This window comes from Barbus barbus (genome assembly GCF_936440315.1).
Source record: "Barbus barbus genome assembly, chromosome: 43".
NCBI lineage: Eukaryota > Metazoa > Chordata > Actinopteri > Cypriniformes > Cyprinidae > Barbus > Barbus barbus.
The window spans coordinates 24,502,188-24,516,747 of NC_136721.1; the positions used below are offsets into that span (position 1 = coordinate 24,502,188).

At 34.6% G+C, this 14,560-nt stretch overlaps 2 protein-coding genes across 7 annotated transcripts in view; one reads left to right on the plus strand and one right to left on the minus strand.

Moving 5' to 3' along the window:
* LOC306861931 (uncharacterized protein) overlaps window positions 1-14,560 on the plus strand; it is a 1,169,885-nt gene that overhangs the window by 264,202 nt on the left and 891,123 nt on the right. The gene's annotated exons all lie outside the window — the stretch shown is intronic.
* LOC306861928 (transcription factor 4-like) overlaps window positions 1-14,560 on the minus strand; it is a 169,853-nt gene that overhangs the window by 41,061 nt on the left and 114,232 nt on the right. The window contains exon 1 of one of the 6 annotated variants that reach the window (XM_079404428.1): window positions 13,450-13,654. The exons of the other annotated variants lie outside the window; for them this stretch is intronic. Coding sequence (XP_079260554.1) covers window positions 13,450-13,518 — 69 coding nt within the window. The 5' untranslated portion in view covers window positions 13,519-13,654. Of the gene's footprint in view, window positions 1-13,449; window positions 13,655-14,560 lie in introns of those variants that run through there. 6 annotated transcript variants of the gene reach the window in all.

A 14,560-nucleotide genomic window follows, 5' to 3' on the forward strand; every position in this document is an offset into this window, starting at 1 on the left:
GCTGCACCTGTGCTGGACTGACCAACACACACACACACACACACACACACACACACATGCAGGAGAACATACACTTTATCTGTTCAACATCAAGACCAACACCCAAACACACACACTTAAATGCTCCTACTGAACATACAACAAACCTACCTAACCTAACTCTAACCTCAACAAACTAGCATTCAGTCTTACTTTCTGAGAAAGCGAGAGAGACAAATAGTTTTATACTGTTGCTATGCAGTTACTAAGCAGTTGCTATGGTATTTTGAGTGTTTTAGGCAGTTGATAAATGATTTCTAGGAGTTTTTGAAAGTTTTAGGCTGCTTCCTTTCAGTTATTGAGGTGTTCGGGCTGTTGCTATGGAGTGGATAAGGTGTTTTGAATATTTTAGACTGTTGCTATGCAGTTGCTAAGGTATTCTGTGTGTTTTAGGCTGCTGCTATGTAATCACTAGAGTATTGTGAATTTCTAAGACTGTTTCTGTGCAGTTACTAGGGTGCTCTAGGTGTTTTAGACAGTTGCTAGGGTGTTATGGGTGTTTAAGGCTGTTGCTATGCACACACTCTCTCTCACACGCACACACACACACACACACACATAAACGTTCCTGAACATACAATGCTCATGTTTGTGAAACAAACATTCAACAACTTAACAATCTAACATTCACTCTTTTTTTGAGAGAGAGAGACAGATGCGGAAGGAAGTTCCGCCCTCACTTTGGACTTTATTGCTTCAACCTGCAATTGCTATAATGCTGTACAGATGTAGAACAACATCAAGAGCTCCAACACACACACACACACACACACTGGGGTCTGGCTTTACCATCAAACACTAATCTATTCCACATGAACCACAGCGAGAGCACACACACACATACACACACACACACACACACACTCCCCGAGGAGAAGCGGCTTCCTGTGGCTTGATTAGGGAGAACCGTGCAAAGACAAGTGCCTTCCACAACAGCACCTGTGACTGCGTGTGTGTGCGCTTCAGGTCAGATGTCAATACAGCCAGGAAACACTTTACACACACAAGTAATGGAGAGAGAGACACATATAACACACACACACACACACGCATGCACACACACACAGATTTTGCTGGTTTCTATCAGGTATTCAGTTCAGACCGTAATAAAAAATAATTATAAAATAATAATTATAATAAAAATGCTAATAATTACATCACAAAAATGTAAAATAAAAATAAATTAATTAATAGATAATTTGAAAATAAGGGCAATCAAAATAAGCTAATGAAAAGACAATATTTAAATCCCCAAAATTACAATTAAATAGAAAAAATAATTTTAAAAATGAAAAACTTTTAAGTTGTTGATGAAAACTTATGAAAATTAATAATGAACATATAAAATTATTAAATTTTAAATTAGAAATAATCAAAATATAACACTGAAAAAAGGAATGCCATATTAAAATAAATTCATTTGAAATAAAACATTAAAAAAGGCTGTTAACATGAGAATGTGTTGTTAAATTAATTAATCTAAAATCTCAGAGATGTTAGTCAAAGGAGTCTGGCTGACAAAAAAAGTTCAGGAATCACAGATTTAACAACAATGCAAGCTTCACTTTGTTCTTTTAAAGCTGCTGTTCATTTCTCCAAACTGAAGGATGAGATGAAATCAATCTCTGTGATGATCAAACGCATCTCATGATAAACATGGACATTACAGCTCATACTGAAAGCAGAATATTCCTTTAAAAACAATGACAGGTGGAGAAAACACACACATGCACAACACATCTGGAGCCCATCAAACACACAAACAATCACACACACAACTCTAACGAACTTCATATAAGAATGAGAGGAAACAAAGAGACGAGAGAAAGAAAAGAGCGCAATTCAGCGTTTATACTGAGAAATCAGTTCAAGATGTGAGAGATGGACACACACACACATCTGATCAAAGACACCGAAGCTTTTAATTGACCTCTAATTACATCAAATGTACAGCTGGAGAGAAAAGACAAAGAAAAGAGGAAAAAAGTGTATTAAAACACTAATAATCATATATCATAAAAACTTAAAAAGAAAATAAATTAATTAATAATTATACAATAAGAACAATCTAAATAAGCTGATGAAATGACAATAATTCAATCATGAAAATGTATAATTAAAATATATAAATATTTTAAAATAAAAACTAAATAAAACAAAAAAGAACAATTAAGACAAGTAAATAAAATTAAAAGACAAGACAAGAAAAGACAAAAAAGATAAGTAAAATTAAAAGAAAAAGAAAGGAAAAGAAGCCAAGAAAATAACAAATAACAAAATATTAATCTATAATAAAATATTAAACCAAACATAAACTAAAAATAATACAAATAAATAAAATTCCATTAAAATACAAGACAATAAAATAAAAACAAAACTATCTAAAAACTATTTAAACTACTTAAAATTATTAAACCAAATATAAACTATTAAAATAAAATAAATAAATTATAGGAAAAGAAACAAAAAGAAAACAGGATGTGTCGAGGGTGGTCACGGTCAGGTCTGAGGTCGGTGACCTGTGTGTGTGTGTGTGTGTGTGTGATTGACAGCTCAACAGTGTGGCCTTGCTGCGTGTGTTGCCATAGCGATGGCAGAAGAAAGCGCGTCAGATCTGAGTGTGTGCAGCACAGATGGTGCTGAGAGCATCCGCTCCACACTTGCTCCATACTCATCTGAGCACTTTACTCTCACACACACACACACAGATCCAGCAGCTTGAAGCCATGCGCTTACAGGCTGTGTGTGTGTGTGTGTTCTCTGTTTCAGATCAACAGGATTACGCGTCGAACGCTGCAATCTTTCTTTCTTCTCTTCTTTTCTCTCATTCTTGTCTTTGTCAGGATCGACAGCAGATCTTTGTTCTCTAACAGATTTACCCTGTTTGATTACCGTGATTTACTGCTGCTGGAGCCCCCTAGTGGAGCCACACACACACACACACACACACACACACACATCATTACAGTTTTTAAAATTGCTTAGACACTAAAAGTGATACTTGGGGCCCACTTGGTGAAACCATTCACTCATATACCTAATCTTTAGACCAAGTCCGCAAAACTATAAGCACATTACCTGCTTTAAACTCAGTTTGATATTGTAAAACAAACTTTTTGCAAAACTCTAAACAGTTCTCTACATTGCACACATCATTCGAAACTAACAGCTCTTTTGTTTAAGTTGGGAAACACTGCCATTTTAATGCCACACTCATTTACTGATGACCTACACACAGCAGTTATGTGTGAAAACACTTAGACATTATTTGTTAACTTAGTAAATAAGATGACTTTTCTGACTTTAAAGCCAGGTATTTATTATGACTTTTCATTATTTGTATTATTACTTTTAATCCAGATTTTTTCAGCACATGCACAAGAAAATGTGTTTATTTATATTTTTATCTTCTGCCAAAATAATACATTTGAATTTTTGTCAGATGAAACTTACTTTTAGGGACAATTTAGCAATTGCACTTATGGAAAATTTGTATTTATATACAAACAATTGCTAAATTGTTCCTAATTATTTAAAAGACTCAAATCTTAATAGAAAAAGTTTTTACTTGATTGTATGGATATACAATTGTATGTTAACCTAAAGTTCTTAACATTAAAATATGGGATGCATGCAAAGCAAATGTATTTAAACTGCCCATTTTATGCACAATGGTGTTTTAGATGAAAAAAGGCAACTTAAGTAACTTAAGTTCATTTTAATATAATAAAAAGAAAGAATGAAAAATGAATGCACTGAATGCAGTGCACAGAAGTTTAAAAAAGAACGAAACTGATGATATTCATTGAAGTGCATTAAAATGTCATTTGCATACTATAATTCGTGGTATATGAATATCGCGGTACACAGTACATGTTTACCCATCTGAGAGAGACTCAGAGAGAGACGTGGCATGTGTTTATAATCTGAGCGTCCAAATGTTTCTGCTTGAGTCAGAACAGATGAAGAGATTCTTCTGCACTCCATCCTGAGATCATCTCACCAGCATCAAACACAAACGGCACGGGACCATCTGAAGAAATCAGCGCCATTACGGCCTTTTCACAATGCTTTCTTTCAAATAAAGACTTAAAAACATGGGTAACTGTAAATATATCTGTATTAAATTGTATTTCTCAGAAACCGTGTTACCTTGTACATAAAATAGCTTAAATTCCCAAAATATAAAATGCTATTTAATACGCTAATATTAATTTTATATTATTTCATACATTTAATATTTTTTCAATTTTTATATTTTATATTAATTCAATTATAAAATTGTCCCTAAAAATAAAAATGTCTTATTTTGGAAAAAGATTCAAATATACATGAGTTTAGTTCAAAATCTGCAGAGTTAGATCTGGAAAAATCTTTTTTTTTTTTTTTTTTATAAAAATCTTAATATAACCTTTTTATATTAAAGATAGATAGATAGATAGATAGATAGATAGATAGATAGATAGATAGATAGATAGATAGATAGATAGATAGATAGATAGATAGATAGATAGATAGATAGATAGATAGATAGATAGATAGATAGATAGATAGATAGATAGATAGGTTATTTTTGTATTTTTTACCCAGGTGCTGGGTTATTTTTTCCACCTAACCGCTGGGTTGAGTCTGTCTCTGATGAAAGTTACAGAGCAGGCTTTTTGTGTCCTCTACAGGACAGAGCGGTTCTGCCGATTTGCTGCACTTCTTCAGCGAAATAAAGGTTTGGATACATTTTCTTTCATTTATAAAGTCCTTAGTGTGCTGTAAATTGTATTATTTTACGCAAAGCAACATAAGAACGAGATGTCAGTCAGCAGCGGTCACTTGAATTCCTTGCATAACATAAATGGATTTTAAATTTGATGATAAAATATGTTCTCTAATTTCAATACTGTTTGTTTTTGGGCAGGTTTTGGAGCCAGTCAGCCATCTCTCTCATCTACGAGTGAAACGCCAGGCGGCGGTCTGAAGTTCACAGTTCCCCCGCAAACAGCAGCCCTTCACCAGCTCAGACACACCGGCACGAGAATTAGTACTATTTTGGTAAAAAGCAATTACAGAGAACGGCTGTTACGTTTTAAGTTTAAAATGCTCGTTAAATGAGTTTAAATGTATGTAATATTGTATACTATGCTGTATTCACCCAAATAAATTCACTTTGTCTTATATTGTTTGTCAATGTGCTCTTGGTTATTAATAAATGTTCATCTTTTGATTGTTGCTGTTGCCTCTAGTAATTCTGTGTGTGTTTTTTAATTTCCAGTCCATTTTAAGCCCGCAATATAACACTTTTTAAACAGTAGATGACTTAAATAAAATAACCCAGCATGTGTTCTGTCCAATATTTACCCAGCACTTTACCCAGCATTTTTTATATATATATATATATATATATAAAGAGAGAGAGCGAGAGAATATACTATCAACAATATAATATATTATATAGTATATTATATTTATTTCAGAATTTAAAAATAATAATTTTAAATTAATATATTATATATATATATATATATATATATATATATATATATATATATATATTCTTTTTTATATATTAAAATACATCATTTATTTTGAGATGGAGATTGCAAACACTTCAAAAATAAAATCTTCATGTTATAAAATCACACAGAAATCTATTTTTCCCGATGAAAAGACACCTGCTTCACAGAAAGACTCACATTGAGCTTCAGAGCCTGTATGTACGGCTACAGCTCTCAAACTGACCACATAAACAGGAAATGACACTCATGTGTCCCGTCCACCCCCACAGCCTTATGGGTAATGAGAGCCACTCTGTGCCTCTTTCAATTCTCCAATCAAATAACTCAACGAAAGCACTTAAAACACACAAACACCTCTAGAGAGAGAGAGAGAGAGAGAGAGAGAGAGAGAGAGAGGCAGAACGAGAGAAAGACCACACTGGAAAACTGGGAAAAACCAAAGCGTAAACATCCCAGTCAGGCTTTCAGCTGTGTTCGGCTAATTTAGATCATTTAGAGGTAGTTTTGCATTCTGTTACAAGACACACACACACACACACACACACATGTTGACACACACACACACACAAACACACACACACACACACACACACACACACACACACACACACACAGGTGACTGATCTTTACTACAGGCTCTTTATTATTTGTGAAGCCTTTCAAGGTATAGCTTTTGGCAAGTGACCACAGCGCTTCTAATTTAACCTAATTACTGCCAGATGCCTCGATCCACACACACACGCACACACACACACACACACACACACACACGCACACACACACACACACTCCACCATGTGCAAACAGGCTAAATTAACTTACAACTCAACAAACACAACAGATGCAATGATGTAGATGGCTTACGCTTCAGATTTTTCATGATGTTCTGTGTGCAAAAATATGAACATAAATAAGAAGAGGGAAAAGAAAGAGAGAACAGAAACTGAAACAAAAAGACAAAAGAAATGGAAAAAAGAAAAATAGTAATAAAATAAACATTATTACAATATTAAAGCAAATATTAACCAATAACAACAATAACAATATTAAACCATATTAAACCAAATATAAAATAAATTAAAAAGAAAAGAATATAATAAACATAAAAGTAAAAAAAAAAGAAAAGGAAAAAAGAATATAACAAAAATAAAATAAACTATCAAACTACTAAAATATTAAACCAAATATATGCAAATAAAATAAATGTAAATTAGAAAAGAAAAGATAAAAAAAAATCTAAGAAAAGAAAAAGAAAAAAAAAACAAACATTAAAATATTAAACCAAATTTTAAAATAAAATAAATGTAAAAGCATAAAGAATAAAAAATAAAAGAATAGAAAACAGAAAAAGAATTTAATAAAAAATAAAAGGAACAAGGGGAAAAATATTGAATTATATTAAACCAAATATAAAAATATAATAAAAGCAATTTAAAAGAAGAGAAAAGAACAGAAAGGTGTGTCGAGCGGGTCATGCTGAGCAGATGCACACACTCAATCACTCACACACACATATATGTTCCTGTGTGTTTGTGACCCACAGGAAGTGCTCGAGGACAAAATGGGCGGCAGAAGATGGCTGTCGTCCAAACTCATCTCCATGGTGATATTCTAACAGCCCTTTCAAGGAACGTGAGAATCTGATTGGTCGGCCCGGTGACCGCGGCGGAATCTGATTGGTCGGCCTGGTGACCACGGCGGAATCCGATTGGCTGGTCGGCCGGATTCGGAACCTTCGCAAAGAGCCAAATAGAATGTTCCGTCCCATTGAGATCCAGCGCTCTGGATAATTCCCTGACATTCCATCCAGCCATTAGCGCCATCAGCGCCGCGGATCTGATCCGCTATCAGCTCAACCTCGCACAACTGCCAAATCAATTTCAGAGGATTACCAGCAAAGATTGTGGAAATCTGGAAAGGTTTAAGCACGACTCCAGGCGAGCGGAGGAAGAGTAACCTTGGGAAACAAAAGTCAAGCGAGGAGCAGATGAGAGGGCCGTAATCGAATGATTGTGAACGAGGATCCTGTCCAGCATCGTGAGCTGGTGACGAGCCAGTTGGCACACGGACAGATGATTAACCGTCACCATAAATAATCAATTGATGCTAATAATTAAAAAAGGAATTTCAAAGACAATCAGAAAGCACACACAAGCAGCTGTTCCAGATATAATAAACATATCATTTTTCAGCATTTTGACATTAAATATACATCAAACGGCTTACAATTATGATTTTTCTTTTGTCCATCCCAAGCATTTATTGCAAACTAGATTCAAAATATGCAACGTAAAACTTTAGTCACATTAGTTTCACTAATTGAAACATGGAAGATTTAATTGCACCAAGAAAACATAATTATATATATTTAGAATTACCTATAAATTAATTATTTGCTATTTATAATTATAGAAATTAATATTCATATAGTTTCATTTATATCAAAATGTACAAAAGAAAGATTTACTTTTATTTTCAATGTGTTTTACATATTTTTCACAAATTAAACTCTTTCATGAACTTGTGAAAGTTAATGTGCAAAGCACATTACAATCATAATAGTTCATTTTATATTGCCAACAAAATAATGTGAAATAAGTCATAAATATTCAATATATTTCCCAGCATTGCAGGAAAAATACCCACATATTGAACAAAAGGGGGGGAAAGCAAATATTCAGAATATGCAATGTAAATGTACTCAAACTATAATAATAAAAAAAAACTAATTTATATATTTATTATTATAAATTAATTATTTATAATTATATAAATTAATATACTTTATATTAACAGCAGAATTTAGATATTTACTTCTGCTTTTTTATGAGTTTTACATATTTTTCAAAAATTAAACACCGTGATCATCATATGCAACATTTATAATTAAACTATGAATTATTTATCATTTATAATTGTGTAAATTAATATTTATATATTTGTATTTATATAAACAGCAAAATATACATATTTAATTTTATTTTCTATTCCTTTTTACACAAAATATTTACATGAAACACCTTTTAACTCGTGAAATGACACACTTCCATGAACATGGGCAAGTTTGTGAAAGTTAATGCACAAATTACAAAAATTAATAGCTAATTTTATATTGTCAACAAAATAATTGAAAAAAACAAACAATATATTTTCCAGCAGTGGTCTATGCGTTGCAGAAAAAAACACACACATATTGAACATCATGGGGAAAAAAAGCATCTCTCATGTTTATGTCACCATCGTGACCCCATGACCTCAGAAACAGAAACACACACACACACACACACACACACACACACACACTCAGACCGCAGTCACTGTACTCGTGTTGTCATCTGTGTTGCTTTTGCTGTTTTTAGGCAGTCAGACAAACTATTATTACAAATCACAGTTGGAGCTAGTGTGACCAAACGCAACCGCTGCTAACCAGCAACATAAAAAACACCCAATCAGACAAACACAACACAGGGATCTCAACAACGTCTCAAACAGAGCTCAGATTTGTCAAGACGGACTCAAATGTATGTCACTAAATGAAACACAATGTAAGTGAGAGCTGCAAAGCATCTGAAGAGCAGAAACACACACTATAGATCACCAGCGGCTCATTTACACCACACACGTGTTACTAAGAAAGACAAAGTGGACATTAAATAAACAAACCAATCAGGCCAAGATCACAAACCAGACGCGAGAAAAAGCCAAACCACACACACACACACAGAGAGCCCCATATAAAGTTAATTAGAATTAAGATGAAGGCTTTGTGTGTTTCATGTGAAGGGTCTGTAATGGTGAACATATGGACTGAACGGCACTTCAGACGGCCGGATCACAGACGCATTATTAAAATAATAAAACCACCAGGATCAAAGACTGATTATTTCAACATTGCAAACTTGCGGCCGTTTTTCCTCTGCTGCTATTTTAGATCGAGATTCAGCCGCCGTCCAGCATATGTGTGTGTGTTTAGCTACAGTTTTGCACAACATTTTCCACAAAAAAAAGTTATATCTCACAGAATACATAGCTACTTTTTGTCTTTAAGATAAGATATCTATCTTAAAGGTAAAAATATTTTTAAAATCTTATAAACAGAATGAAAACATATATTGGACACAGTGTGTGTGTGTGTGTGTGTGTGTGTGTTTAGCTACAGTTTTGCACAAAATGGATAAAATCTGACAAAATATCTATCTTATTCTAAATATAAAAACAGTTATCTATCTTAAAGATAAAATTATTTAAAAAATTAAATGCTGATTTTTTTTTTAAACAGTATAAAAGCATATGTCTTGGACATAGTGTGTGTTTACCTACAGTTTTGCACAAAATTGTCACTAAAAATAAGACAAAATCTGACCAAAAATATATCTTATTTCTAACATGTACACAGTTATCTATCTTAAAGATAAAACTATTTTAAAAATTATGGTGTAAAAACAATAGTCTATGGTATGTCCTCATTTTGATGAACGTGTGTGTGTGTAAAATCTGACCTATTTCTATGCTAGAATGTCTTAAAACACATTTGGCTTCGAACCAGCTGGACACAGAGACAATGAGAGACAACTGAAAACAACCCAGACCAATCGCACCCAGCACAACTGACTTTGAAACTGCTAATATTGTTGCTTAAGCAGGATAAATAGCTTGTGTTTTTCCTGTTTTCTGATAAAAAAAAGCTTCTTCTAAATGATAAAATGTAATAATAGGAGCATCCTGAGTTCAACCACGTGACCCGTTCGGACGCGTGAAAGCATTGCGGATCGCTTAACGTTCAGAGGTGAAAACAACCTGCCGATCTGCAAAGGTTTGGCACAGAAAACGTTTGGCAGGAGATGAAAACTCCAGACCGACGACAGGAATAAAGAACGCCAGATTCTCCGGCTCGCACACAAACCACTCGCACTTCAGGAATATCATCACAAAACACGCCGCAGTCAACACTCTCACGGACCGAGGAATAATAGTTTAGACGCAAAATATCCATTTATTTTGATCACTACATTTCACTTACTCGGCCAGGAAAGTTCAGGAAAGTTGTAGAAATTAAAATACATGCCAAAAAAAAATTTGATGTGAATTTCCTCATCTTTCCCTAGAGAGAGAGACAGACAGATGGGGAGAGAGAGAGAGAGAGAAGAGATGCTCCAGAAGTGTCTGTCTCTCTGAAGGCCTCAGTCACACAGTGTCTCTCTCTCTCTCTCTCTCTCTTTCACACACACACTCTCTCTCTCTCCGTCTCCGGGACAAACCCCAGTCATCCCGGGAATGTCGGGGGTCTCCGTACCACCCAGACCTCTTCCGACAGATCAATGCGGCTACACATGATCTCTGGCACACGCACACACACACACACACACACACACACACACACACTTGTCAGATTGTGGACGGCAGGAGCGTAAATCCATCGGGACTCGGAGGAAACACAGCAAAGGAAAGCATTCAGGATTCATCATCTCTTTAAGCCAAATAAAAAATATATAATTTAAAAAATAAATATCTTATTTTACACAAAAAACATTTATCTATCTTAAAAATAAAACTAATTAAAAAATAAAACAGGGATCTTTTATACAGTATAAAAACATCTCAGACACAACGGTTTTGCACAGAACTGTCCCTAAAAACAAGTACAATCTGACATTTATCTAAAAGATTTTAAAAAATAATAATAAACAAGTGATCTAAAATGTAAAAATGGGAACAGAATAATACATCTATCCATCTATCTATCTAGCTTTTCTATTGTCAGTTAAAAACATGCACTTGAAAATCTTAATTTTCTTAATAAAAGCTCAGATTATATACAAACAAGGACAGATTGTGTGTATGCTTGCTGACCGTTTCCATTTCAGCAACGTTTGATCTGACTTCAAATGTTGCGTAACACAATGGGATTATATTAATGCTGTTTGTCACAAACACTCCAGATATGATGTCCGTGAGTGTGTGTGTGTGTGTGTGTGTGTATGTGTATGTATATGTGTGTGTGTGTGTGTGTGTGTGTGTGTGTGTGTGTGTGTGTGTGTCCATACAAACATTGTTCATTTGGACGGAAGTAATTAGTGTGCTGGAAGAAATGCACAAACGATTTATAATTTTTTTAAACATGTGGTCAATGGATTGTACTATATACATATATATATAAATAATGTATATAAAATTATATATATATATATATATATATATAATAATAACCACAAAACAGATAAATAATACAGTGCCCATCAATCGATATATAACATTCAAATGTGTGGTTTTGCAAAAATACTAACTTTTTTGTTGTTAAAACCAATTACGCTAAACAAAAAATTAAGCATGATGTAAAAAAATGTAACTTAATAAAAAAATGATTCCAAACTAATATTTTGAATGAGTTGAGGTGTAAAAAAGCAACCAAATGGTTATTTCAAAATCAAGGAAACATTCTTTTAGTTCCAGATGACTAGTATATTCCACGTTCGGGTGTTTTAAAGATCTCCGAGGGTGAAATCCCGGCGTGAGAGTCTCGCTGAGCTAATTAAACTGAAGGAATATTCACACGGAGTCTTAGCATAACAATGGCGAGCGGTCGGCGCTGTTTAAGCGCAGCTCGTGTGTGAAGAGGCCTTTTGTTTTTTTGTGCAGCTCTTTTGTGGATTCATTAGTCGACCCGACATCCTCCTCCTGCTCGACACCAAAACCTCGAGAACCGGGTCGCTGTCGACACACACACACACACACTCGCCCGGCGCGGCCCGGAAAACTGCGGCACACGGACAGCCGTGTCGGGGGATCCAGAGATGTTGTCCTGCAATTTTTTAACTGTTAAAATAGCAGAATAAACAATCACAGCAAGATGCCTGGCAGCAGATCAAGACGGGCACAAAGCTGCAACCCAGAGACGCACGACACACACACACACACACACACACACACACACAGTGTTTATTAAAGAGGGCACAGGGATGCCAGGCCACATTAGGACACACACACACACACACACACACAGGCCTATGCATTTGGCCCGAAGGCGGGAAAGTCCAACTTATCACCGGCCAACAAATTTTTCCCGATGGCGGGAATGCACAGAAATTTTTTAGTTTTGTCTAATGTGCATAATATTCACATAAATGTATAATTGCTCATATGCTACTAAAACTACACATATTACAGTTAAAGAATCTGCTTTACACAAAAATGTAAATGCACATGCAAAAATACCGTAAATACTTCAAAAGGCCAAAGATCAACACTCACAAAAAACTGCATTTGCTGCAATAATCTACAAGATTCCTGTTGCTCACACACTGCAAAAAATTATTTTTTTAATTCAGTATTTTTCTTTTCTTTTCTATTACAACATAAATAAAGACGCATTTACTTGAGAAGCAAAATGACTTCACATATGAATAAAAAAGACATTGATGAGACAGAAAACAGGCCTTCAATGACCTGACGGCCTGGAATCGAGATGTGCTGACCGTACGTTATGATAAATAACATCTGCGACGTGTAAATATCTCTCTGTCTCTCTCAAGGCCACGCTTGATATTTCTCAGGACCGAACTTCTAAGAAGAGCAGAACCCGTTTCTCACACCTTTCATTATTTTACACCAGCTCTCAAACACATGCGGATCTGGGAAGGTCTTTTTTTTTTTTTTTTCGCAGAAAACTTTCAGTGTTTTTCCAGCTTTGTTCATCAGAGCTCAACTGTCTACATTTCAACCAAATCTTACATCAATTATCAGACACTTTGGCTTAAAACAACATTTCTTATCACACACACACATTTTTCCCATCTCTTTCCAGTTCAGAAAGGATGACACACACAGAGAGAGAGAGAGAGAGATCAGAGGTGAATGACAGTCAACTATTCGTCAGATGTCATCCGCATGCATCTGTACTCACCGCTTTGCCGTTATAGTAATACATGAATGATCCACCGCTCACCCCAGGGATGGTGTACGCGCAATACATGCTTCTGTTCTTCTAGTGTGTGTGTGTGTGTGTGTGTGTGTGTTTTATCCTGTTCAGACGCTCACAAACAACTTTGTGTTAAAACTCGCAGTCCCCCTTTTTTCACAACAATTCCTGCAGTTGCATTTTCCCATATGGCCGGCCTGAGCATGCTGAATATGCAAACGAGCGAGGAGCATTCCTGACATCGGCCAGTGGGAGGAGAGACTGAGGATGGGGCGTGGCCTGTGCAAGCTAAAGCCCCTCCTCCTCCCTCCTTCTCGCTCTCTCTCTTTAAACTCAACATCTCACTCAAATACACACAAACACTTTTTCCTTTCCATGGCAAATCTGGAATTGATCCTGCTCTGAGCTTGTCGGCTTCTCTAAAAGGACTGAAAATGTGTGTGCGTGTGTGTGTGTGTGTTTGTTTCGAGCATTTTTTTGCTGCAATCGAACTACAAGATTCCTGTTGCTCACACACGTCTATTTACTGCAAAAAATTATTTTATTAATCAGAATTTTGCTGTTACATTATTAAATCAATATACAATTACTTGAGAAGCAAAATGACTAAAGATATTAAGTAGTCTTTGAAAAATGTATCAAAATAAAGTGACTTTATGCTTATATACATAAATAATAAACACATAAATAATGCATCTAAAATAATCTACAATTATTTAAAATAAATATATAAAATATAAATATAAACATAAAACTAAAACATAAACATAAAAATGTAAAACCAAATCAATAAGTACATTTAAAAATAAAAGAAATAAATAATAAAATAAAATATATAAAAAACCTAAAACAAACAAACAAACAAACATAAATCTAAAATATTTTTTAATTAAAAGATATTAATTAGTGTTTGAAAAATGTATCAAAATGAAGTGAGTTTCTGCTTAAAACAAGACAAATATCTGCCAAAAGAGTCAGTAAACAACTCAAAGGGAAAACAAGATTTTTTGACTTATGTTAAGTAAAAACTTGTGCATAAAACAAGACTTTTAAGGTCATTTTAGGTCATTTCAGCTCAAGTAAATTTATCTTCATT